The sequence below is a fragment of the Lithobates pipiens genome, unplaced genomic scaffold (genome assembly GCF_037356315.1).
Source record: "Lithobates pipiens isolate NorthernLeopardFrog02 unplaced genomic scaffold, aLitPip1_a1.2 Scaffold_8, whole genome shotgun sequence".
In the NCBI taxonomy this organism is placed as follows: Eukaryota; Metazoa; Chordata; class Amphibia; order Anura; family Ranidae; genus Lithobates; species Lithobates pipiens.
Genome location: NW_027507903.1, coordinates 244,390,793 through 244,415,270, shown reverse-complemented (window position 1 = coordinate 244,415,270; position 24,478 = coordinate 244,390,793). Strand labels below are relative to the sequence as shown.

The following is a 24,478-nucleotide window of genomic DNA, read 5'->3' as shown; positions in this document are numbered from 1 at the left end:
GCATGTGTTGACAGGCTTTTGGAGGTCAGCAATATCAGCCATTCAGGCTTTCACACTGGAGAGGTGCGCTTGCAGGACGGTAAAAAAAATCCTGCAAGCAACATCTTTGAAGCAGTGGTGTATGCACTGCTCCTGCCCATTTAAATGAATGGGCACCGCTGGCAAAGCGTCGCTGCAGCAGTGCTTTGCGGGTCGTTTTAACCCTTTGCTAGCGGCCAAAAAACCTTGCAGAAACTACGCTACAGCGCCGCTAAAAATAGCGGTGCTTTACCGCCGACGGCGCCAATGTCCCAGTGTGAAAGGGGTCTTACCGTTTTTTTTCTCTTAACTTTTGAAATGCCTACAATGTGTATTTAAAAAAGAGGGATATGCTTTTGAAACTGTTGCAGGCTTGAGAAGCAGGCAATTTTTATGTCACTTTTTCAAATGGTGTGTTAGTTTATGATATGCTTGTACAGTTTTTACTATGTAGTGAATAGTTGGACAAATCAAAATGAATGGCTCTTAATTTAAGTGTGTTCTTTATAGTTTTCTGTCAGCTGTTCTGCCATTTGTTTGACTTAAAATCTTGAGTTAAAAAAAAAAAAAAAAAAAAAAAGCAGAGGCTGAATTGGAGAGATCTTCACAGCAGAACACTTCAACATGCTGAACGTGTTCTTGCAGATACCGGAGATGGCTGGCTCTGTCTTCAACAGCAAATGCAAACCAAAAAAAGTTTAAAAGCTTCTCCCACCTCCCTGTCCTCAGTTTTTATGTTTTTCCGTCCATCCAGGAGTACACATGGTACAGGATTTTTTTATTTTTTGTTTCCCTGGGTCTAGTGATTGTGCTCATCACTTTTCCTCAGTGTAGTCAGGTCCCAGTCTCTAAGCTGTGTCCAATTTTTAGTGTAGCGCTAAATAGTGAAATACCTCTGTGCACAAGAAAAGCACAGAGAGATAGGATCACTAATGTGAAAGTGATGATGTAACACCCACTATAAATGTGCTGACATAAAACAAATCATTTACAAGCACTTACATTTTGTGTACAATTTCATTATGGCTTATTGTTTTTGTTTTGTCAACACTTGCACATGTATTTATAGTGGGTGTTACATCATCACTTTCACATTAGTGATCCTATCTCTGTGTGCTTCTCTTGCGCACAGATTTATTTCACTATTTAGTGCTACACTAAATTGTTTACACATTTATCTGGACTTTGAGTGATGGCAGCTATGCTCGTTAATTGACAGTTCAGAAAGTTTGGCAAATGGCACAGACTTGGGGAACCAATATGGCTTGGAGATAATTTCCGGTTGTGGAAGATGATTTTATAGCTGGTGGGCGTAGCTCTTCTTAGCCAGCCTACATGAAATCTCCTATGAAGCAGTGGTGGAGGTAGTTGCTGCCATTTGGGCTCCAACCTTCTAATTGCTCTGTGCTCTGCCACACTACACAGCAACACTGGTCTCCCTGCACTCCTGATTGAAGATGGGGAGGATGCAGAAGCTAATAGGACAATTTTACAAGCAAGATTGCGCTCTTCCTCAACGACTAGATATTCACTGTCTGAGCTAAGTCTGGGCCTTTGGGGTGCATATTGAGGCTATTGGCATCTCTCTCTTTTTAAGACTAAATTGGCGGTTGAAACTGGTAAGCCTGAGAGAGTGATGCTTACAGGTGCATCTTAAAAAATTAGAATGTCGCCAAAAAGTTAATTTATTTCAGTAATTCAATTCAAAAAGTGACTCCTATATTGTATAGATTTATTACACACACACACTTCTTTTAATTTTGACTGGCTTACAGTTGAATGGCTTACAGCTAGTGGAAAACCCCAAATTAAGTATTTCAGAAAATTAGAATATTGAGAAAAGGTTTAATATTGAAGACTCATGGTGTTTACACTCTAATCAGCTAATTAACTCAAAACACCCGTAAAGGTTCCCTGAGCCTTTAAATGGTCTCTGTCTGGTTCAGTAAGTTACACTATCATAGGAAGGCTGCTGACTTGACAGTTGTCCAGAAGATGATCGCTAACACCCTCCACAAGGAGGGTAAGTCACAACAGGTCATTGCTAATGAAGCTGTCTGTCCACAGAGTTCTGTATCCAAGCATATTAATGGCAAGTTGGATGGAAGGAAACAGTGTCATGGAAAAGGGTGCACAAGTAACAGGGATAACTGCAGCCTTGAGAGGATTGTGAAGCGAAGGCCATTCAAGAATTTGGGGAGATGGACTACGGCTGGTGTCAGTGCTTTAAGAGCCACCACACACAGGCATATGCGGGATACGGGCTACAACTGTTGCATTGCTTGTGTCAAGGTACTCCTGAACCACAGACTACATCAGAAGCATCTTACCTGGGTTAAGAAGAAAAAAGACTGGACTGATGCTCAGTAGTCCAAAGTTCTCTTTTCGGATGAAAGTAAATTTTCCATTTTATTTAGAAATCCAGGTCCCAGTCTGGAGGAAAGGTTGAGAGGCACATAATCAAAATTGCATAAGGTCCAGTGTGACGTTTCCACAGTCATTGATGCTTTGGGGGAGCCATGTCATCTGCTGGTGTTGGTTCACTGTGTTTTATCAAGTCCAAATTCAGCACAGCCCTCTACCAGGAAATTCTAGAGCATGTCATGCTTCCCTCTGCTGACCTGCTTTATTGGAGATGCTGATTTCCTTTTCCAGCGGGACCTGACCACACTGCCAAAAGTACCAATACCTGGTTTATTGATCATGGTATCGCTATGCTTGATTGCCTCCCCTAATCCCCATAGAGAGTCTGTGGGGTATTGTCAAGAGGAAGATGAGACACCAGACTCAATAATGCAGACAAACTGAAGGTCGCTATCAAAGCAACCTGGCCTTCCCAAATGCCACAGGCCGATCTCCTCCATGCCACGTGGCAGTGATGCAGTAATTCATGCAAAAGGAGCCCTGACCAAGTAGTGTGTGTGTGTGTGTGTGTGTGTGTGTGTGTGTATACTGTACATGGACATACTTTTCAGTGAGCCAACATTTCTGTATTAAAAATCCTTTTTCTCTTATATTCACTGACCGACACAGCTCCTCTCTGTAACTAAATGGTTTGTTAGCCTGCCATTAGGAGAAGTAATGGCAAAATTGTAACACAATACACAGAACTTTCAGCCCGCTCCAGGGGGCGGACAGTGTGCTAACAATCCTCCCTGCTGCCCCAGCAGACTCCGTTTTATTTTGCCTAGTGAAGGAGAATGACCTAGGAGCCCTGCGGGTAAATTTTTTTTTTTTTTGATGCTTTTGCGCAAAATAGAAGATCCCAGGATCTTCCATCAACTGCTGGCTGGGTGACAGGCTGGTTGAGTTATCCTTGTAGTTCTCCCCCCCAGTCCGGCCATCGAGCGTGTGCAAGGTCGCAGCTAAGGCTCGGCAGGCCACGACATACCTCCGCTTTTATTGGTCCTATGTAATCATTTTATTTTCTGAGATACTGAATTTTAGGTATTGACTGGCAATAAGCCATAATCCTTAAAAGAAAAATGCTTGAAATATCTCACCATGTGTAATGAATCTATATAATATGATTTTCACTTTTTGAATTGCTGAAATAAAAAAAAAAATTGATATTCATATTTTATTTATTTTTTTGATCCACCTGTATATAGTTCCAAACACAGCAGGGCACATTATGGAAGAGGTGCCCTTTTACATGCAGAGATCTTGTGACATGCTGTTCTTCACCAGCCCCTCCTCCACTCTTTTATCTCATGTGATGTTCCAAAGTCAGGAGTGTCCTAAAAAACTACTTGGGGACTGAATTGAGGAATAGGAACTCCAAGGTATTCTCAGAAAAACTACTGGTACCTTGAGCCACACCAGAAAGGCAGCAGGAGAATTAGGGAACTTAACAAGTGGCTGAAGAGCTGGTATAGAAAGGAGGGGTTCAGCTTACTGGAGAACTGGGACGGACCCCACCTAAATGGGGAGGGGGCAGCTTGGCTGGGAGAGAAGATGGCTGAAAAGTTAGAGGGGCTTTTATGGGTAGATCTTTAAAGGGAGGAAACCAAGGGGAAAGTAAAACTGGGAGTATGCTATAGGCCCTCTAACCAGAGGGAGGAGGGGGAGGTAAACCTCCTATCCGTTTGGAATGGCGGCAAGGATGGGAAGTGTCTTTTTATAATGGGGGATTTCAATTATCCAGACATAGAGTGGGTGGAAGGAACCACACATTTGTCTAAAGCTCGCCATTTCCTAAATGTCTTGCAGGACAATTTCATGGGTCAGATGGTAAATGCACCAACAAGAAAAGCGTTACTAGACCTACTGGAGTTCCCCAAGGGTCAGTGCTTGGCCCGATTTTTATTTATTCTATATCTTACTCCCTTGGGCCATATTATAAATCGTTATAATATTTCTTCCATTGTTATGCTGACGATACACAGCTTTATGTAAAAGCTGCAGCTGAAACTCCTTCAGTACAATCACCCCTATCAGTCCTTACCGCCTGTCTGGAGGAGATAAAGGAGTGGATGGAACAACATTTCTTGCAACTAAATAGCTCCAAAACTGAGTTTATTATGATTGGAACATCTCACCAGATTAAATCATCGCTGATAACAAGTATTGCCTTTTCAGGCTCTAAAATTCCAGTTTCGTCTGTTGTCACTAATCTTGGTGTAAAAATGGATTCCCAACTCACTTTTGAAGCTCATATAAATCAAGTATGCAAGACTTCTTTCTACCACCTTCGTAATATCTCTAAACTTCGTCCTATCCTTTCTTTTTCTGATGCTGAAAGATTGATTCATGCCTTTGTCTCCTCCAGGCTGGATTATTGCAACGCACTTCTCATTGGGATTCCGAGAAAGAGCATGCAGAGGTTGCAATACGTTCAAAACTCTGCAGCGAGGATCCTAATGAGAGTGCGGAAGCATGAGCATATCACTCCAATTTTAAAAGCTCTTCATTGGCTGCCGGTCTCTACAAGGATTGAGTATAAGGTCTCTCTTCTTGTGCATCAATGCATACATGGACAAGTTCCACCTTATCTTAAGGAACTTCTTAGATTGCAAAATCTACCGCGTTCCCTTCGCTCAACTAATTTGAATTGTTTAGAGGTTCCAAAAACTAGGTTGAAAACCATGGGAGATAGGGCTTTTTGTGCTGCTGCCCCACGTCTGTGGAATGCTTTGCCTGATAGTCTGAGGGTTTCTCAGTCTACTGAAAATTTTAAAAAGGGGTTGAAGACTTTTCTTTTTAGCAAATGTTTTGTAAATTAAGCGGTTTGTTTGTTTTTATTGTAATTATGTAGCACTTTGAGGTCTTTTGATGGAAAGTGCATTATAAATAAAATGTATTATTATTATTATTATTATTATTATTATTATTACTGATTACTAACAATACAGACCTGATTGCAGCTGTGGAAATATGGGGCAATTTAGGAAACTGCAACCACAGGTCAGCTAGTTTCAGCATAAATCACACAAATGAGAAACACAAGGGTAATACAAAGGCACTGAAATTCAAAAGAGCCAACTGCCCTAAACGAAACTCCTAGGAACAAATAACAGGAAAAATGAGAGTGCTTTAAGAGCATATTAAAGGTATTGACCAGTGCATCCCAATGGAAAATACATTTTTTATTTTTGTATATAAATACTAAGAAAGGGAGGTCAGAACATGTTGGCCCCATAAAGGATGATGAAGGGAATCTGGTTACCAAAGACAGAGAGATTGTGAAGGTTTTGAATTTATTCTTCTCAGTCTTCATGAGGAAAACGAGGGGGATTCGGTAACCAAGATCACAATGTTTCTCCTCCATAATGCATCACAGGAAGCACCCTCATGGCTAAAGGAGGCCACACGTAGAAATGGGCTTTAAAAAAAACGTTAACAATAATAAGTCACCAGAACCAGATGGCGTGCACCTGAGGGTCCTCGAGGAGCTCCAAGCGATTGCCAGACCATTGTTGCTAATTTTTATGAACAGTCTACTGACTGGAATGGTACCAGCTGATTGGAGAAAAGCCAATGTAGCACCAATATTTAAAAAAGGGCCAAGATATATCCTTGGGAACTACTGTAGTGAAACATTATAAGCTTCTCCTATAAGCAAATAATTCCTTTTGTGCTGAAAAGCACAGTTGTAGCTCTCTTGTATAATGCCTGGAAAGCGAGCTTGTATATCTCCAACACAGATGCTGGTATCGTGAGCTTAGAAAAATCCTCCTGAATAGAAGCTGCTGTGTGGTGTGTGGTTGTGTGGTGTGTGTTTTATTTTTATTATTGTGTAAAACATAACTAACAAAAAGAGGTGGTGGCTTTCACAACTGGTTCTTTTGAAGGATTACAAAGTGTCCGCTCAGACACATTTTATATATATTTTAAATAGAATTCCAGTAGTGATGTGTGCCGATCCATATGGGCAGTTTCCTGTTGAGACACAATGTGCCTCACATTGTGGACACTACAAACATGGCTCCGATCACGGGCATGTGCACATTCCCACCACTACCATTGATGCAAGTCATACTTTACCATGGATCAGTGAGCCTTAATTGCGTATGGTTCCCATCTACACAGATCTGTTTGCTAGGAGCTTGGATACAGTCCCCATGAGGTGGCCAGTCTCTTGGTGAGGCATAAACAAACGTCCCTTAAAGGACAAACGGATATGCCGTGTCCACAGGAAGGTTTCCGCAGCAAATGGTCCTCCACCGATGTCTGTCTGTGCGAATACGCCCGCATGAGCGTATTGCAGCAAAATTGACACTGGTGGACATCTGACAACATACATTAATAAAAATTTCCACAGCACTTCAGACCAGTTAGCCTTACATCAAAAATTTGCAAGCTCTTGGAGGGGATAAGAGACTATACAAGATCTTAGTAATAAAAATTGTATTATTGGCGGTAATCGGCACAGATTCATGAAAATTTGTTCTTGCCAAACCAATTAATTTCAAGTTCTATGAGGAGGTGAGCTGCCATCTAGATAAAGGAAGGCCTGTAAATGTGGTGTATCTTGATTTTGCAAAGGTATTCCATACAGTTCCCCATCAACGCTTACTATACAAACTAAGGTCTGTCGGAATGGACCAAAAGGTGGGTACATAGATTGAAAGCTGGCTACGAGGGCGAGTCCAGAGAGTGGTGTTCAATGGGGAGTGCTCGGAATGGCCTGATATGGAAAATGGGGTCCCTCGGGGTTGTGTCCTGGGACCAATCTTATTTAAATTGTTCATAAATGATCTGGAGGATGGGATAAATAGCTTGAGCTCTGTATTTGTGGACAATACTAAGCTAAGCAGGGCAATAACTTCTACGTAGGATGTGGAAACCTTGCAAGAAGATCTAAACAAATGAATGGGGTGGGCAATTACATGGCAAATTGGGTTTAATGTTGAAAAATTTAAAATAATGCATTCGGGTGCCAAAAATATAAATTCAATCTACTCACTAGGGGGAGAACCTATGGGGGAATCTAGGATGGAAAAGGACCTGGGGTCCTAGTAGATGATAGGCTCCGCAATGGCATGCAATGCCAGGCTTCTTCCAGCAAAGCCAACAGAAAATTGTCATGCATTAAAAAGGGGATTAATCCCAGAGATAAAACGATAATTCTCCCACTCTACAAGACTTTGGTCCAGCTGCACCTGGAGTATGCTGTGCAGTTTTGTGCACTAGTCCTAAGGGATGTGCTGGAACTGGAGAGGGTCCAGAGAAGGGCAACAAAGCTAATAAAGGGACTGGAGTATCTTGGCTATGGGGAAGGGCTGCAAGCATTGAATTAATTCTCTCTGGAGAAAAGATGCTTGAGAGGAGATATATATATATATATATTTTTTTTTTTTTTTTTTTATGTACAAATGCCATACTGGTGACCCCACAATAGGCATAAAACTTTTCCGTACAAGGGAATTTAAAAAGACACGCAGCCATTCACTAAAATTGGAAGAGAAGAGGTTTAACCTTTAGCTGCGTGGAGGGTTCTTTACTGCAAGAGCGGTAAGTCTCTTCCACAAGCAGTGGTTTCAGCAGGGAGTATAGATAACCTAAATGAGCAAAACATACAGGGATATACAATGTACTATACATATAAAAGCACACACACACAGGTTGGACTGGTGGTTCCCCCCCCCCGCCCCCCCCCCCCCTTTTTTTTTTTTTTTTTTTTTTTTTTTTTTTTTAACCTCACATACTATGTAACATACAAGCACATGGGATGGACAGGAGGGAAGAGTGTGCCCCAAGAAGTCTCATCACAGCCGCTTTCCTCCGCTGCTCTGCATGTGTTGGCTAAGTAGGGATACAATCTACCAATCTGCTGCCTGTAGATTGCAGGAAGCCTGGTTGAGAAACCCTGTCCCCAAAGGTAGGGTAGTCATTAAGCCAGGTATCCCTGGATTAACAAGATTACTGTTCCAACTTTGTACAGTACCTAGATAAATCAGAAGGGAGAACAATTCAGGTGGTGTGTGTGTGTGTGTTTTTTTTTTTTTTGTGCGTCTCTTGAGATATTTAAACTTTTAGTTCATCATTATGTGGCCCAAATAAGGGGCTTTAAAACCTTCAAGGTTCCATTGCCACATGGATTAGAGAATTGATTCTTTCTGCATATCATCATACTGCAGCTAAGTTAAAGGCACATTCCACAACATCTTTGGCTACTTTGTGGACAGTAAGTCCAGGAGCCTCTTGGAAAGACCTCTCCAGAGCTACTGTATGGTCTACCTATTGTCCTTTTATGTATATTACTGAGTGGTATTTGTTATACAGCCAAGATTTGGTTGAAGGTTTTACAGATTGTTGTTTTTTTTGTTTTTTTACCTCCGAGGTAGGATATGTTTTATTGTTTTTTCTGAGTTTTCTGTACAGAAAGATGATTAAAGGGAGGCTACACTCTTTGGTGTACTTTTTATTAAACCGAGGACAAGAAGAGTGGGAGGAGCTTTTAATTTTTGTGTTGTTTCCTGTGGAAGGCAAGGTCATTAATCCTAGTCATCGTTACCTGCAAGTTTTGTGGCTTTTTTTCCTATGTTTAAATAATCGACTGTGCAGAGCTTAAAACGAAACACTCAAGTGAAAATATAGAAGTATTCTGATAATACCACAAATATCACTTCATATGTGAAACCAATACTAATCATGCAGTGCATAAACACATTTTGTAAAACAAAAAATAGAATTCATATAACCATATAATTGAATATAAAAGAAATGAGTCCATAAAGTCCCCATAATGCAAGTGCTCAAAATCAATCCACTCCTCTGTGCTCAAAAAGGCTCTAGTTCCCCCCCCCCCCCCCCCCCAGGAATATTCTCACCTGGATCAGTGTGACCACTACAGCGAAGTAGGGTTAAAAACATCTTTCTAGCTTCACCATGTGTCTTAGTTTTAAGCACTGCACAGTTGATTGCTTGTTTAAATGTATTGATATACATGTAGGATTGTGATTAGTGTCAGCAGTTTTTTCAGCTTTCCATTATCACGTTTATAGGAGTGGCGTTTAGGATTTCTTTGATTTATTTTTTCCTATGCACTGGAATTAAATGTTCCCTGTAAGGAAAAAGAAACCAATAATAATAAACTGTAGTGAATATGCAAACCTTCATAATGCTATTCAAGTCTTGTGTATGAGATCCGTTCTTTGTTTTTTGTTTTTTTTCTTCAGTTCTTTTCTGTAGCCTATCCTTGTTCTGCAATGGCAGTCAGAATAAATGACCTGTAAAATCAGCTTTGTTCTACTTTTTTGTTTCCTCTCGACATTATCGGGTCATTAAAGCCTCCTATTGGGACTTTATATAAATACTATTTTATCTTTCTATATGAATTTTTGTAATATGTTAATGGTTCCCCTTTTTTTTATCCAGTGACTCCACAACCATGGAGTTCATCAAAGCCACCAGATATTTCTGCAATAATGGGGTCAGCAGGGCGCTCGCCTCGATTAGTACAGACTCCAAGCCGTCTGCGGGACATTTCCATGGTAGGTGGACTATCCTTATTTTTAGCAAATTAAAGGTCATGCTTGTCTTCTATTTTGTCTCTTCTATTTTTTAGGCATTGCATTTATACAGTGGGGGGGTGGTGGTATTTGATTTTGTACGATTGTCCACTGACAAAGAAATTATCCTTCTATAATTTTAATGGTAGGTTTATTTTAAAAGTGGGAGAATAGAAAAAAATGCATTTCAAATAAGTTATAAATATATTTGTACTTTTAATTAGTGAAAATAAAGTATTTAAACCCCTTTTAATTGGAAAGATTTCTGTCTCCCTGGTGTCTTCTATACAGGTATCGAGCTGAGATTAGGAGTACGCTCTTAAAGGGAGTGCTCCTAATTTCAGCTTGTTACCTGTATAAAAAACACCTGTCCACAGAAGCAATCAATCAGATTCCAATCTCTCCATCATGGCCACCAAGACCAAAGAACTGTCCGAGGGATGTCGGGGACAAGATTGTAGACCTTCATGAGGCTGGAATGGACTACGAGACCATCGCTAAGCAGCTTGGTTAGAGGGTGACAACAGTTGGTCCAATTATTGGCAAATGGAAGAAACGCAATCTTCCCCGGTCTTGGGCTCCGTGCAAGATCTCGCCTCGTGGAGTTTCAATGATCATAAGAACAGTGGGGAATCGGCCCAGAACTACACAGGAGAATCTTGTCAAGGCAGCTGGGACTATAGTCGCCAAAACACTTGGTAATGCACTATACCGTGAAGGACTGAAATCCTGCAGTGCCCGCAAGGTCCCCCTGCTCAAGAAATCACATGTACAGGCCCTTCTGAAGTTTGCTAATGAACATCTGAATGATTCAGAGGAGAACTGGGTGACAGTGTTGTGGTCAGATGAGGCCAAAATCAAGCTCTTTGGCATCAACTCAACTTGCCGTGTTTGAAGGAAAAGGAATGCTGCCTATGACCCCCGAGAATACCATCCCCACCGTCAAACATGGAGGTTGAAACATTATGCTTTGGGGGTGTTTTTTCTGTTAAGGGGACAGGACAACTTCACCACATCTAAGGGACGATGGACAGGGCCATGTACCGTCAAATCTTGGGCGAGAACATCCTTCAAGGCATTGAAAATGGGTCCTGGATGGGTTTTCCAGCATGACAATGACCCAAAACACATGGCCAAGGCAACAAAGTAGTGGCTCAAGAAGAAGCGCATTAAGGTCCTGGAGTGGCCTAGCAGACCTTAATTCCATAGAAAATATGTGGCGGGAGCTGAAGGTTCGAGTTACCAAACGTCGGCCTCAAAACCTTAATGACTTGGAGAGGATCTACAAAGAGTGGGACAAAATCCCTCCTGAGATGTGTGCAAACCTGGTGGCCAACTGCAATAAATGTCTGACCTCTGATTTTCCAATAAAGGTTTTACCACCAAGTCATGTTTTCCAAAGGGTTCAAATACTTATTTCACTCATTAAAATTAATGCAATTCAATTTATAACTTTTTTGAAATGCATTTTTCTGGATTTTTTTTGTTCTCTCTCATTGTTAAAATAAACCTACCATTTAAAATTTATAGAGTGATCATTTCTTTGTCGGCTGGCAAACACACAAAATCAGCAGAGGATCAAATGCTTTCCACCTCACTGTACTTGCTAAGCACAACCCCCAATTCCAACAAAGTTTATAACGCTTTGCATAAAAACCGAATGCAGTGATTTGCAAATCTCAAACTCATATTTTATTCACAATAGAAAATATTTCAAATGTTTAAACTGAGAAAATTTGATGATTTGAAAAAAAGTTGGGACAGGGGCATGCTGTAGCATCTACTGTTCTTTTAACAAGACTTGGTAAACTGATATCCCATTCTTGCCTTATATAGGATTCTAACTACTTAACAGTCCAGGGTCGTCTTTGTTGTTTTTTTTTTTTTTTTTTCACTTCACAATGCACCAAATATTGTCAATTGGTTTAAAGTCTGTACTGTAGGCAGGCCAGTTAAGCACCCAGACTCCTACTATGAAGAAACACTGTTGTCATAGATGCAGTATGCGGTTTAGCATTGTTCTGCTGAAATATGCCACCCTTTGCCTTCAAAACAGCATCAATTCTTCTAGGTAAACTTGAGCCTTTTACACACGATCGCATTGTTGGCCAACAGAGCGTCAGACTTTTGTCCGAAGGGCGCGTGCCAGGAACTTGTCTTGCATACTAACGACACACAATTGTTGGCCAACACAGACGCAGTGACGTACTACGTGGAATTTCGGCTCTTTGACACTTTCTGCTAATGTCGTGTTTGAGCATTGATTCCGAGCATGTGTGTTTGTACCTTTTTTGTGTGACAGACTTGTGTACACACAATACGAACAGACCCTTGTCCCCTGAAAATTTACTAGCCTGCCATCCAACATTTTGTTGGCTGAAAGTTGAACAACAATTGTCTGAGGCAGCATACTAACGGGTGGATTTTAGGCAAACCGTCTGTCATCACACAATTCCCTGCCAAAAATCCGATTGTGTGTACAAGGCTTTAGACTCCATACACACTTAGAATTTCTGCAGATTTTTTTTTCTTCAAATTTACCAAAACCATATAGTGAAAGGGCCTGCCTTATTGTGTACAAATTGGAACTCTTAAGGTTTGACCTCGTATGGTTTTGGTAAATCTGAAGACAAAAAACTGCAGAAAATCTAATAGTGTGTATGGGGCTTTAGACGTTTTTTGTTTAAATAACTTGGCAAGTAGGTTATTACAAACATCTTAGAACTATCCACAGATCTTCAGTGGATGTAGGCTGCCTCAAATCTTTGTCTCGTCGTGTAATTCCAGACAGACTCGATGTTGAGATAAGGGCTCTGTGGGAGCCAAACCATCCCTTCCAGGACTCCTTGTTCTTTATGCTGAAGATAGTTCTTAATGACATTGGTTGTATGTTTGGGGTTGTCCTGCTGCAGAATAAATTTGGGCTGGTCACACTCCTCCCTGATGGTATGTGCTTGTATTTCTCAGTATTGAGGACACCTTCACCACACCTCACTGTTGCCTACAGACACTCATTATTGTGCCGCTCTCCAGCCCTTCAGTGAACAAACTGCCTCCTACTACAGCCAAATATTTCAAATTTTGACCCATTGGTTTTTATGCATCGGTGAGTTGCTTAGCCTTGTTTACGCATTGAAATTATGGCTTTTTGTCCACAATTTATTCACGAAGACCACGTTTGACCAGACTTTGCAGGACAAGTAGATGTGTGTACCCGAGTCCCTCTGGTTTCCTTCAGTTCTGTGCTGATGGCACTACTGGACATCTTCTGATGTTGAAGGGAAGCAAGTCTGATGTGTCTTTCATCTGCTGCATTGTTTCCTTGGCCGACTACTGCATCTATAGCCCTCATCTTTTCCCATTTCTTTGTGCTTATTCAAGAGAGGTTAAGCACATCTTAAAACGTCGGTCTGCTTTGAATTATTGTCCTAGGAGAGACCTTGCTGATGCAGCTACCTTGTGTCTTGTCGTTGTGCTCAGTCTTGCGATGGTGTATGACCTGTGACATGAAACTGTCTTCCACAACTTCAACTTGGCATCAGCATGTGGCTGTTTCTCACCCAGTTTTAAGCCTCCTACATAACTGTTTCTGTTTCAGTTAATGGTAGTCTTTCAATCTACATGTGAAATTGAAGATCATGAGCACCTGTTTGGTACATTAGGTTAATTTTATACACCTGAATCTAATCCTACAAAATTTATGAATTTGTGCAAGTGTAGGAATTGACCAATTGGCTAGCTGGGTAGCCAGGAAATATTTATAACAATCGGGAAGAGATAATTAAGGCCTAGTCAAATTGGTATGTTTGGATCCCCAGATAAAGGACGTGAAAAGTTATTTTAATGGAGTTAGAGTTGTTTGAAAGTCGCTGAGGAGAGTTTCTAAAAATATACGTGAATTTTGGGGATGACCTTCATTTTAAGGAGGTTAATATGTCCAATTAGTGAGAGTGGTAGATTGCTCCATGCCTTTAGTCTAGTCTTAACCCCAGCCAGCAGAGACTCCAGGTTGAGTTTCACAAATTCCCTACTATGTCTGGATATCACAATTCCCAGATGGGTAAAGTGGTCGAGCCTACTGAGGCGGGTGGGAGGGGGTGAAGAAGAGCTAGCCTCTTTGTCCACCAGAAACAGGTGGGATTTGTGCCAATTTTACCTGTGAAGGCTGAGGAGGTATAATTCTAAGGGCACCCTGCAGAGGCTCCAGCATCATTTAAGAAAAGCAGTAAGCCATCGGCATAGAGAGCCACTCTCTCCTCCAGCCAACCCACCTGAAGGCTGCGAATCTCGGGTGAAATTCTGAGGGCTTCAGCAATGGGTTTCATGGCCAGGGAGAGAGGCCATCCCTGTCTGGTACCCCTCTGCAGGGGAAAGGGGGCAGATAGCAAGCCATTAAGCCTTATGCTTGCCAGGGGGCCCGTGTAGAGCGTACGTACTCAGTGAATCCTCCTAATCACCTCCCATAAATACGCCCATTCCACAGTATCAAATGCCTTTTCCATGTCTAGAGTGGCAATCGTCCCTAGTACCCTGACTTGTGCGGGGGGCATAGATATTGGAGAAAAATCTACGTATGTTTATCTGTGGACCTACCTTGCATAAAGCCCGTTTGATCCGGGTCTACAAGGGATTTTATAACTTTGTTTAGTTTGGTGGCTAGCAACTTGGTAAGGATCTTAAGTTGTAAAGTGCAATTGGTCTGTATTAAGCGCACAGCTTGGTATCCTTATTGGGCTTAGGTGTTAGGATGATATGGGCTTCCTTCATGGAGGGGGGTAAGAACAACCTTATCCAGTCTTGGAACAAGCAATTCAGTGTGGACTCTATAGAATTCAATGAGCAAGCCATCGGGACCCAGGCTTTACCTGTCGGGAAAGGCTGTATGGCAAGTGTGATTTCTTCCTGTGTGAAATATACAACCGCAAGATTCCTCTCAGATTCAGAGAGCCAGCCCAGTGCCAGGGTATCTAAAATGGAGTTCATGGGTGCAGAGTCGAAGACATCTGGCAAGGAGGCAGTGTACAGTGTAGTGTAGGCTCTAGTGAATTCTGTCAGATGTCCTCCTGTGAGACAGCCGTCGCGCCATCTGCTGTGAGGATTTCGGAGACAACTGCAAGGGGTCTATCTTGTTGTGCTAGTAGGGCCAGCAATTTTGCTGTTTTAGTCCACATACTCAAAATTCCTGTCTACAAGACTGTATGCCAAGTCTAGTGACTTCAGAGACATGAAGATGCAATCCCCTCCTACGTGAGGAGAGGTGATCGAGGTTTGGGGCAGTGGACGATGCAGAGTACTAACCTAAGGCTCTCTCAACCTTGTATTGCAGTGAACAGACCATATCACCATGCTCCGCCTTCACTGCGGCCAAAGCAGAGATTTACTGCCCTCGGCTGTGAGCCTTAAACGCATCCCATGCCACCAACGGGGAGGCCGACTCCACATTAATTACCCAGAATTCCTTAAATTGAGGGGGAATTTGGTCTTGAACCGACTCATGGTTAATCCAATGGAGTTGCTGTGACAGACCTAGCTGGGACCGAGGCTCTTGGAGGGGACTGAATACGAGCCTCTTGCCTTGTGATTTATGGGCCCTTGCATTTGGGGGAACGGTGCTCTTTGTGAGCTGTATGCCTGGGAACCCCTGAGGTGGTGTTACTTGGATTCAGGTCCATGCCCCCCCCCCCCCCCCCCCCAAGACATACAGACTCTGGATATGTAAATGCCATGTTAGCAATAGACTAAATCGCACTATTGGGACACAAACTCTTAGATGCTAATATCACCTCCAGCCATCCTGACTGTCTTGTATAATGTAAATGAGTCTAGTCTGGCTTGACACAGATTCTAAAGAGTATTTCACCTATTGTTTTGTTTGTGCTAATTAACCTGCAATTGAATTCGGCAGGAGCCAAAAAGTCTTATCCCTCAGTCAACTAATCTGAGTGTTGATCTAACCTAATTAGCATGAGCTAATTATCTAAGTTTTAGTCACCCCGCTGTATATATTTTGTGTGAGATCTCAAAGGTCATTCCTGATGTCTTCCAAGCCTGGTGTTGTCTAGTCTCTTGGGGGTTCCTATAGCCAGATCCATTGGTCTTGTGTTCCAGGACTTAGGAAGTGGTATAGACGGAAGCACTCAATCGGAGTGTGGGATCGGTTCTGTCACAGTTGCAATCCCCAAAGGGCTCGATTGCATGATTTTAGGGTTCTAAGGGTCAATTTCAGCAGATTATGATCTGAAAGGCCAGAGGGAAGTTAACATGCCTATTGGATCTTGCTAAGGAAGGGGTGTGTTTGCAAATGCCAGGTCTGTACATGATGGGTTTTTAAAGGTGATGGAGAAACAGGAGTAGGTTCTGTTGTGTGGTTGTAACCATCTCTATGCCTTGGTAAAGTCTGTGGCATGTGCCCAGATCCGAATTGAAAATTAGTTTCCTTTACTTTTAGGGAAGTGATAGCAGCCATCAGGCGTGCCGATGATGGCTCTGCGTCTCCAATGCCTGCAGTTGCCATCTTAGTGCTCGCATACTAGCTCATTATAAAATACTTACCTTAGAATGAGGCATGGGTACCTAATCCTGGTCCACGCCAAGGGAGTTGACATTTTGCCCTTGGCGTGTTTTCTGGGTTTGCGGCTCTGGCACTGTGAGTGGCTGGAGCTGTGATGATGCACATGGGAGTCTTCTTCCTGGCAAGGTCATGGCAGCGTCTGCCAGACCTTCAGCCGGGCATTCATAGCACATGTGCCGCTGACGTCAGAGGCTGCATGCAAAGTGAATATCTCCTAAACCTGTAGCCTTATTATAGGCTTACCTGTAGGTAAAAAAATAAAATAAAAATGGGTATACAGTCGCTTTAAATTATACATTTTCTCAGTTTAAACATTTTATATGTTTTCTATTGTGAAAAAAAATGGATTTGAGAGTTGAAAATCATTGCATTCTGTTTTTATGTACGGTAGATTTTTACACGGCATCCCAACTTATTTTGAAATTGAGGTTGCAAACCAATTTTAATATCCTGTTCTACTAACTTACTGTGTTTAGTGAATTCAATTTAAATAGTTTTTATATTTGGTTTTACGGTACATCGTGGCTTATTTCCATATGCTGTCTGTCTGATATGATGGATGATTTTCTGCAGATTTGTATCACTGTTAGACTTATTTTGATTTTAGTGGGAATTCATTGAATAAGTTCTCAAGTTTGTTTTTTGTCTACATAGTTCCTTTTGCCTATTACTCTCGATCTGTGTTTGCAATAATCTGTGATAAGGGGCAGATGCTATACCAATGTTTTTTCTCAGTCGTAAGAGATATTCGAAAATATGCTGCACTGACAATTTAGGAATGTGCATACTTTTGGCCTTTTTACTTAAAATGTATGTTATTTTGCAGCTGTCAAATATGGAAGACAGTGCATACACAGCCTCCTTCTCCCCTCAGCGGACAGGAATGTACAGTGTATTTGATAGTCCTAGTTTCACCGAAGACATAACACTTAGTGCAGTTATGATGAAAGAGGAAGACCCAGGAGAAACTGGTAAGTGACCACACAAGAGCATTGCACATGTGTGTTTTCTGTCTTACACCTCACCCTTGCCTATGTGTTTTTATTTGCAGCCACAATGAGCCTGTATCAGGAATTTCTTAATTCATTTTTGAAGCTTCCTTCCAGTTCAGTGTTTGAGCTTGTAGAAGAATATGAGACCATGTGCCGTGAACAGGTATTTTTTTTTTTGTTTTTTCAATTATTGGGAGAGGGATTTTAAAAAGATAAAGTATAAGTAAATGCAAAAAAAAAAAAAATCCTGTTTATTATCATCCTATTTGAAAGAGACCGCAAGAGAAGCCCAAATTTTAGGTTGTCCCCAGAAAGCTAATAGAGGGAAAATCTAAACCTTTGTTTTCTTGGAGGGCCCTTCCGCACAAAGGCCCAAGGTCACCCCACCCCCCAAGACCGGGGAGCTCCCTCCAAAGGCCCTGACAGTCTAATGCTCCATCTCCATTCTTCCACCCGATCAACTCCTCCCCATCTGGGCTGACCCTGGGTATTTAAGGAGGCCTACCCCCCTGCCAATCCAAATTGGGGATTGGTCAGGGCTTCTTGGTAAAACCCCAGGTGGCTCCACCTTCCCCCCTAGCCTCTTTCTAGAAAACACTGGAACATTCCAGAAAGAAGTAGGAGGTCCGAGTGATGCCATCTGTGAGTCACCCAGCGCTACATTGTGCCACTCCCAGCCCAGATCACACACCCAGGCTTGGCTACCTGCCAAGCCTAAAAATGTACCTACTGTAGGGGGGGAAAAAACCTGCTCTAATTCCCTAGCACACTAGAGGGTGCTACACACATAATACATTAAGGCACAAAATATCTTCTGCCATTACAACCACTTTAACTTGCAGGGATTTCCTCTTTTTTGCTATAAAGTGATTCCTAAATACTGTATAATTGTGACATTGGCAAGGCAAAGCATTAAGCACAGCCTGGTAAAGCGCTTCTTGTTCCCAGCATGCTAAAAAAAAATTGCTTGTGTCCTTAGGCTAACAGATGTAATTTCTCAGCTCAGAGAGGAGTAACTGGAACCTTTTCACTTTTTATTCTTTTAGCATGATTGGTTGGTGCAGAGCCACTGGGGCATTACTAATATGCTTAGATATTGGTGTTCTCCCCTCCTCCTTTTCATTTTATATCCGTTGGAAATTAATCTGTCAATTATAAAGTACATATTGATACGCCTTGTCTACCCAGTTGTATGTGAGTGCAATACTTGCCTTCTAACATCGTTGTCCTCTTCCTAATACTACGTGCTAATAGTGACGCTTTTCTCTCACCTTCCTTTATCCTTGTTTTGCTTAGCAGTACCCTATAAAGACAGTTTAAAAAACCAAAAAACAAAACAAAAACCTTGTAAATCCAACCATTTCCTGTCTCAGTGAGCTCTTAACTGTTCCTGTTAAGGATTTGCCAGTGTTCAAGGACCCCCATGGCTAAACACCTGGAAGCACTTTTTAAAGCGCTGTTCTTTAGGGGTGCACCGAATAGTATTAGCAAAATTTCCATCCAATGAACCTCTAGCAGATATGATAAAGGAGATGGTCAGAGACTGCAGACATGATAAAGGAGATGGTCAGATATGGCAGACACGATACAGAGGATGGTCCGAGACTGCAGACATGATACAAGAGATCAATACAGCCTGCTTGTGCCCAGCAGCCTCACCGGTGCCCAGCAGCCTCACAAGGGTCCATCATATGCAGACTGCCGGTGCCTGTATCAGAGTGACAATCTCCATGTGTCACGGAGCAGGTTTTGAATTGCCCGGGCCATAGTAACAATGTCCCTCCTCCTGTGATCACGCCACACTGATTCAGTGTCCCGCTATTGGATCCAGTGTGCCATCCATCACAGGAGGCGGGACATTGTTACTACGGCCCGGACAATTCATCTCCGTGACATGCGGAGATCTCGCAGAGGAGGGGGGAATGACGGCACCCGAGGTGGACCCCACCCCCTTTCGGTATCAGCTGTTTTTTGCCGAAAGAAAAATATGGCTGGCAGGCAAAATTTCAGTGCACCTCTACTGTTCTTTGAACACTCTGCCATGCAACCTGTTGTTGAGACCATGTGCCAAACACTGGCTGTCTGGTCCAAGGCCATGTCCTCCTGGTTCTATGCTTGGTGATACTAAAGTCTTGTTTGTTATTTTTAATGAAAAAAAAAAGTCATACCTTCTCTTTGAAATGGTTTTACAAAGAGCAGCCCAAATCCTCCTTCTCTGGTCCCTTTTTGGTGTTCCTGGGGGCACCCAAGCTGAGCCCCACCCTCTCTCTTGAATGGCTAACTGACTTTGACAGCAGTGGGAGCCAATGGCTCTGCTGCTGTGTCTCAGCCAAACGGGACGGAGAGTCCCAGGTGACTGAGGCACTCGTGCAACAATGCTGGATCTAGGTGGACCTCAGGCAAGTATTGGGGGTGAGCTGAGGGGGACTGCTATACACCATTTTTTTTTTTTTATGTTAATGCATCCTATGTCCTCTAATTTGACTGTAAAAAAAATATTTTTGTTCAACCTGTGAAATTCTTTTCTTATGGGACACAGGTTCCTCTCCTGTTTTTTATTGCTTTCTACTAACTGAGGCATGCTGGGTATGGGAGGGTCTGTACAGCTTTGTCAGTTTCTAATTCTCCTGAGGATGACAGTGTTTCAAAATACTGTCCTGTGCCCCTTTAATGTACTTCAGGAAAAAAAATTACAGGTAGAACAAAGTTCCTGTTTTTCTTGTCACAGGAATATCTGATTGTGAGCATTTTTTTTTTTTTTTTTTGTTAGGTCAGTTTACTTAAAAAGATTGTAAGCCGTGTCACTCCAGGACAGCAGAAATTTTCCAAAACTGCCAGTGTGCTATGGCTTCTGCAACAAGAAATGGTAACTTGGAGGCTCATTGCATCACTTTACAGGTTTGTCCTTCATCACTTAGACTATTTTGGATGTTTACCATGACAGATCAGAAAAAAAGTCCCAACTTATAATATGAGCAGTTGTAGATCTGTAATTTGGGAAATGTGTACAACTGCCTAAATTGGTGGTAGTAGTAGTTAGTCGCATTCAATTGGCTTTGTTCTGTAATACTGAACCACCTAAATGTTAAGGTTCGCATCAACAAGTAATCATTGCAAGTATTTCCTGTGTAATTTAAATACTCTGCAAATTTCAATTTCATGTAGATAAACTTTTTTTTTTTTTCTAAAGGTGTCTCATCCAAAATTAATTTGAAAGATGTTTTATATTTGCAGTGCCTTGGGAATGTATTCATCCCCTTGGAGTTCTTTCTTTCCCTTTCTTTCTTTTCTATGACTTTCAAGGTGAAAAATGTTTTATTGTGACACAATTAACCACTTCCCACCCGGCCAATGCACATATACGGCCGGGTGGGAGCCGTCTACTTCTGATAGGACGTTCAGGAACGTCCATCAGAAGGAGCGGGATCGTGCGCGCGCAGCGGCGCGATCCCGATGCGCCCGTGTCACCTGGACACGGCACATCTCAGATCGGCAGGAGGGCTCTCTGATTGGCCCTCCTGATCACATGACGGCCGTGTCCAATCACGGCCGTCATGTGATGTAAACAAACAGCCGGTTGCTAGGCAATCGGCTCCTCCTTCTCACACAGAAGTCATCGCTGAGGAGAGGAGAGCAGATCGCTGCAGCCGGCTGATGATCAGTGAGTATGAGCTGTTTTTTACAGCTTTTTACTCACTGATCACCAGTCTAGTGTAATACACAACACACCACACAGTATAAACCCAGTCCCCACATATGTCCCCAAAACATACATATCCCCAAATAATAAAAACACATGTCCCTAATAATAAAAACATGTCCCCCCACATATGTCCCACTAAAATCACATGTTCCAATGATTATCTGCACACGTATATACGTGATCACCTGCACACATATGTACATGATCATTTGCGTACATATGTCCGTGATCACACAAACCAATTATTATACACTTAACGGAATTTTTTTTTACCAAAAACATGTAGCAGAATACATTTTGGCTTAAATTTATGACAAAATTTGATTTTATTGGATTTCTTTTAAAATAGAAAAAAGAAAATATTGTGTTTTTTTTTTTTTTTTTTTGGTTTTTTTTTTTTTTTTTTTTTGCGCTTATATCGCAAAAAATAAAAAACGGAGTCGTGAATAAATACCACCAAAATAAAGCTCTATTTGTGCGAACAAAACGATAAAAATTTTATTTGGGTACAGTGTAGCATGACCACGCAATTGTCACTGAAAGCGCTAGAGCGATGAAAGCTGAAAATTGGGCTGGGAAGGAAGGGGGCGAAAGTGCCCTGTATTGTAGTGGTTAAGGAAAAAAAAAAAAAAAAACAATCTTGTGCATAGGAATTCACTCATACCAACTACTTCTTCCTTCTTTTTTTCCGTCCCACAAGATCAATTTTATTTCCAGGTTGTAATGCAATGAAATGGGAAAAGCACCACGGGGAGTCAATACTTTCGGAAGGCACTGTAAAATCTACAAAAAAAGGAAAATGTTATATTGCTGAAAGGCTTCCATGTTTGTATAGTCTGCAAAATGCATCCATCAAAAGTGGCATCTGGATATAAATAAGTGATCTCCCATTTTAACCCTATAAATGCTGCACCATCACACTGCAACCACATGTCTCACACCTGTTGCTTTGCTCACCATATATGTTTATTTTGACAAGTAGATCATTCATTTCCTCTTTTATGGATTGAATCACTGGCTTATTTATAACATTTCCAGTGGTAAAATTTTCCTTCCTTAGGCCCCTTTCGCACGGGAGCCTCCACTAAGTGGGATCTCTCTGCCGATTTCCCCCCCGCTGAGCAGGTGAATGACAGGTCCATCTCCGCTATGCAGAAAGGACACAGTCCTCTCCGCAATCGGATGGAAACGGACTGCCTGTCTGTTTCCATCTGATGCCATCAGATTCGCTGGAAGAATGGGAATAGAACCACCACCCATCTGTTTTTGGTGGACAGGATTGGATCGTCTCATCCGGCACGTCATAGAAAAGACTGAAGTGTCCGAACAGGTCAGCCTGAAAAACTGACAGGAGGACCTGATGGGACAGCCCTTGTGAAAGGGGCTTTAGTTGGTGTGTTTGCTGTTTATGAATGTATTACTCTTCTATGTACTTTTCTTAGTTATACACTGGTCCTACTTTATGGAGTGGCCTAGTTGAGTGGAATTGGGGTATACTGAAGGAGATAATTTGTAACTAGAAACCCTGACTGAAATAAGACACAGGATTTGAATAGGCATGTAGTAGCCACACACAACTTAAATGGCTATTGAGTGCACGTTTCCTGCACATTGCAACTCTTACTAGTTTGTCTGAATTTAAACTGGTTTATAGATGGGTAAAAAAAAGAACTTTGTAATTTTGTGCTTTTCAGAGATCGGATACAGTGTGCAACAGAAGATGAAAATATGTTTGATATTGCAGTAAGTTGTCCATATTCCAAATTTTCAAGTCCCTGCTGTCTGACGTTATGGTGCTATAAATCCTGTACAGTAGTTCTCCTAAGGGTACAAAATCTTGTTCTGTAGGTTTCTTATTCTAAGCTGTAATTTATGGGTAGGCTGATATCATCGTTCATGTTTTTTGTGTTTGGGATTTTTTGCTGGTGCTTGCAATTTTTTATTCCTCTCTCCTGTACAGACACCAAATGCCAGTGAAAAAAGGATAATGGATAAACTGTTTGAGCGTGATTCACTTGTTCGTCAGAGCCAGGTAAGGTATTACTTAAAGGGACATCAAAAAGGTTGCATACTATAACCTTTTAATGAATAGAAGTTGGTACAGCTGCAGTGTTTGTTGGGAACCTTTTACTCTTTTGTTTCTCAAGGTTTTGCACAGGTCCCCAGGGACCAACATTTTGCGCTGTACTGAATAAATAAAGTTACTTAGACGGAGTCCCACAGTAGTAGTTACTTTGCCTGCTGTGTCCTTTTTGTTTCTAATGCAACCTGTAGGAATAGAGAGCTGCAATTGCAGTTGTTTGGGATGCAGGCTCCAGGCTTAACTTTTATGCTGGTTTCTTTGCTTTTGGAGTCACTGACTTGCAAGGATAGATGACCTTAGACTTTCTCCAGACAGCAAGCTTGTTCCAGGTAGTGATTGTACTGGAACCTGCACCTTGATGTGAAAGTGTAACCAGACTCTGAACATTGAAATATACTTACAGTAGAAGAGCTTTAAAACAAGCTCTCACTGACCTCTAGCTGTAGGCATTGGGGTGCAATTAGTCTTAAAGGTCTACAGCAGAAGCAATCCCAGTTGGCTCTCTTAACACTCAACTACCTTCATCTTTATGTATAGAATTTTGACAATTTAGAAAACGTAATGATCTTTTCTGTTTTCAGTTGGTAGTGGACTGGCTAGAAAGTATAGCTAAAGACGATGTTGGAGACTTCTCTGAAAATATTGAGTACTATGCAAAAGCAGTATACTGGTATGTATACAAAGGTTTATGTATTAGGTGTACAAGTGTGTTACCTGAATGTAATATTCTCAGCGTTTTAGTCAGTCAAACAGTGACTGATTTTATCAAGTGTTACATGAAAGCTAAATATTTGTGTTCCTTCTGTGCAAAGGAAACTCACTAAGGGACATTTATCAAAACTGTCTTGCTGTTTGTGGTAGCCAAACTGTTGCAAATTTTCTTTATATACATTGTGTGATAAATTTGACGCTGAAATATATGTGCATGGTTTTTTTTTTTTTTTAAAGTTCCCCTTAGCACTTGTGCTGCAAATTCTGCAACAGTTATAAGGTTGAATTTCATGGCTAAATAAGTGCTTACAATTGCAGTGCAAGAGAGAAAATAGGAAAGCTTTTGCTGTTTTTCCTTATGCTCACAGAAAGCTAAAACTGTCACTTAGGTCATAAAACAGACGCCGATTAATGCTAACCTTTTTTGTTGCTAGGCAACTGTTG

The 24,478-nt window shown here is 41.7% G+C and overlaps 1 protein-coding gene across 1 annotated transcript in view; it reads left to right on the top strand.

Moving 5' to 3' along the window:
- Window positions 1-24,478, top strand: part of NUP107 (nucleoporin 107) — a 101,618-nt gene that overhangs the window by 5,402 nt on the left and 71,738 nt on the right. Inside the window, exons 4-10 of the mRNA XM_077469173.1 lie at window positions 9,841-9,956; window positions 17,372-17,516; window positions 17,597-17,700; window positions 20,308-20,435; window positions 22,935-22,983; window positions 23,201-23,272; window positions 23,905-23,993. Coding sequence (XP_077325299.1) covers window positions 9,841-9,956; window positions 17,372-17,516; window positions 17,597-17,700; window positions 20,308-20,435; window positions 22,935-22,983; window positions 23,201-23,272; window positions 23,905-23,993 — 703 coding nt within the window. The remainder of the gene's footprint in view (window positions 1-9,840; window positions 9,957-17,371; window positions 17,517-17,596; window positions 17,701-20,307; window positions 20,436-22,934; window positions 22,984-23,200; window positions 23,273-23,904; window positions 23,994-24,478) is intronic.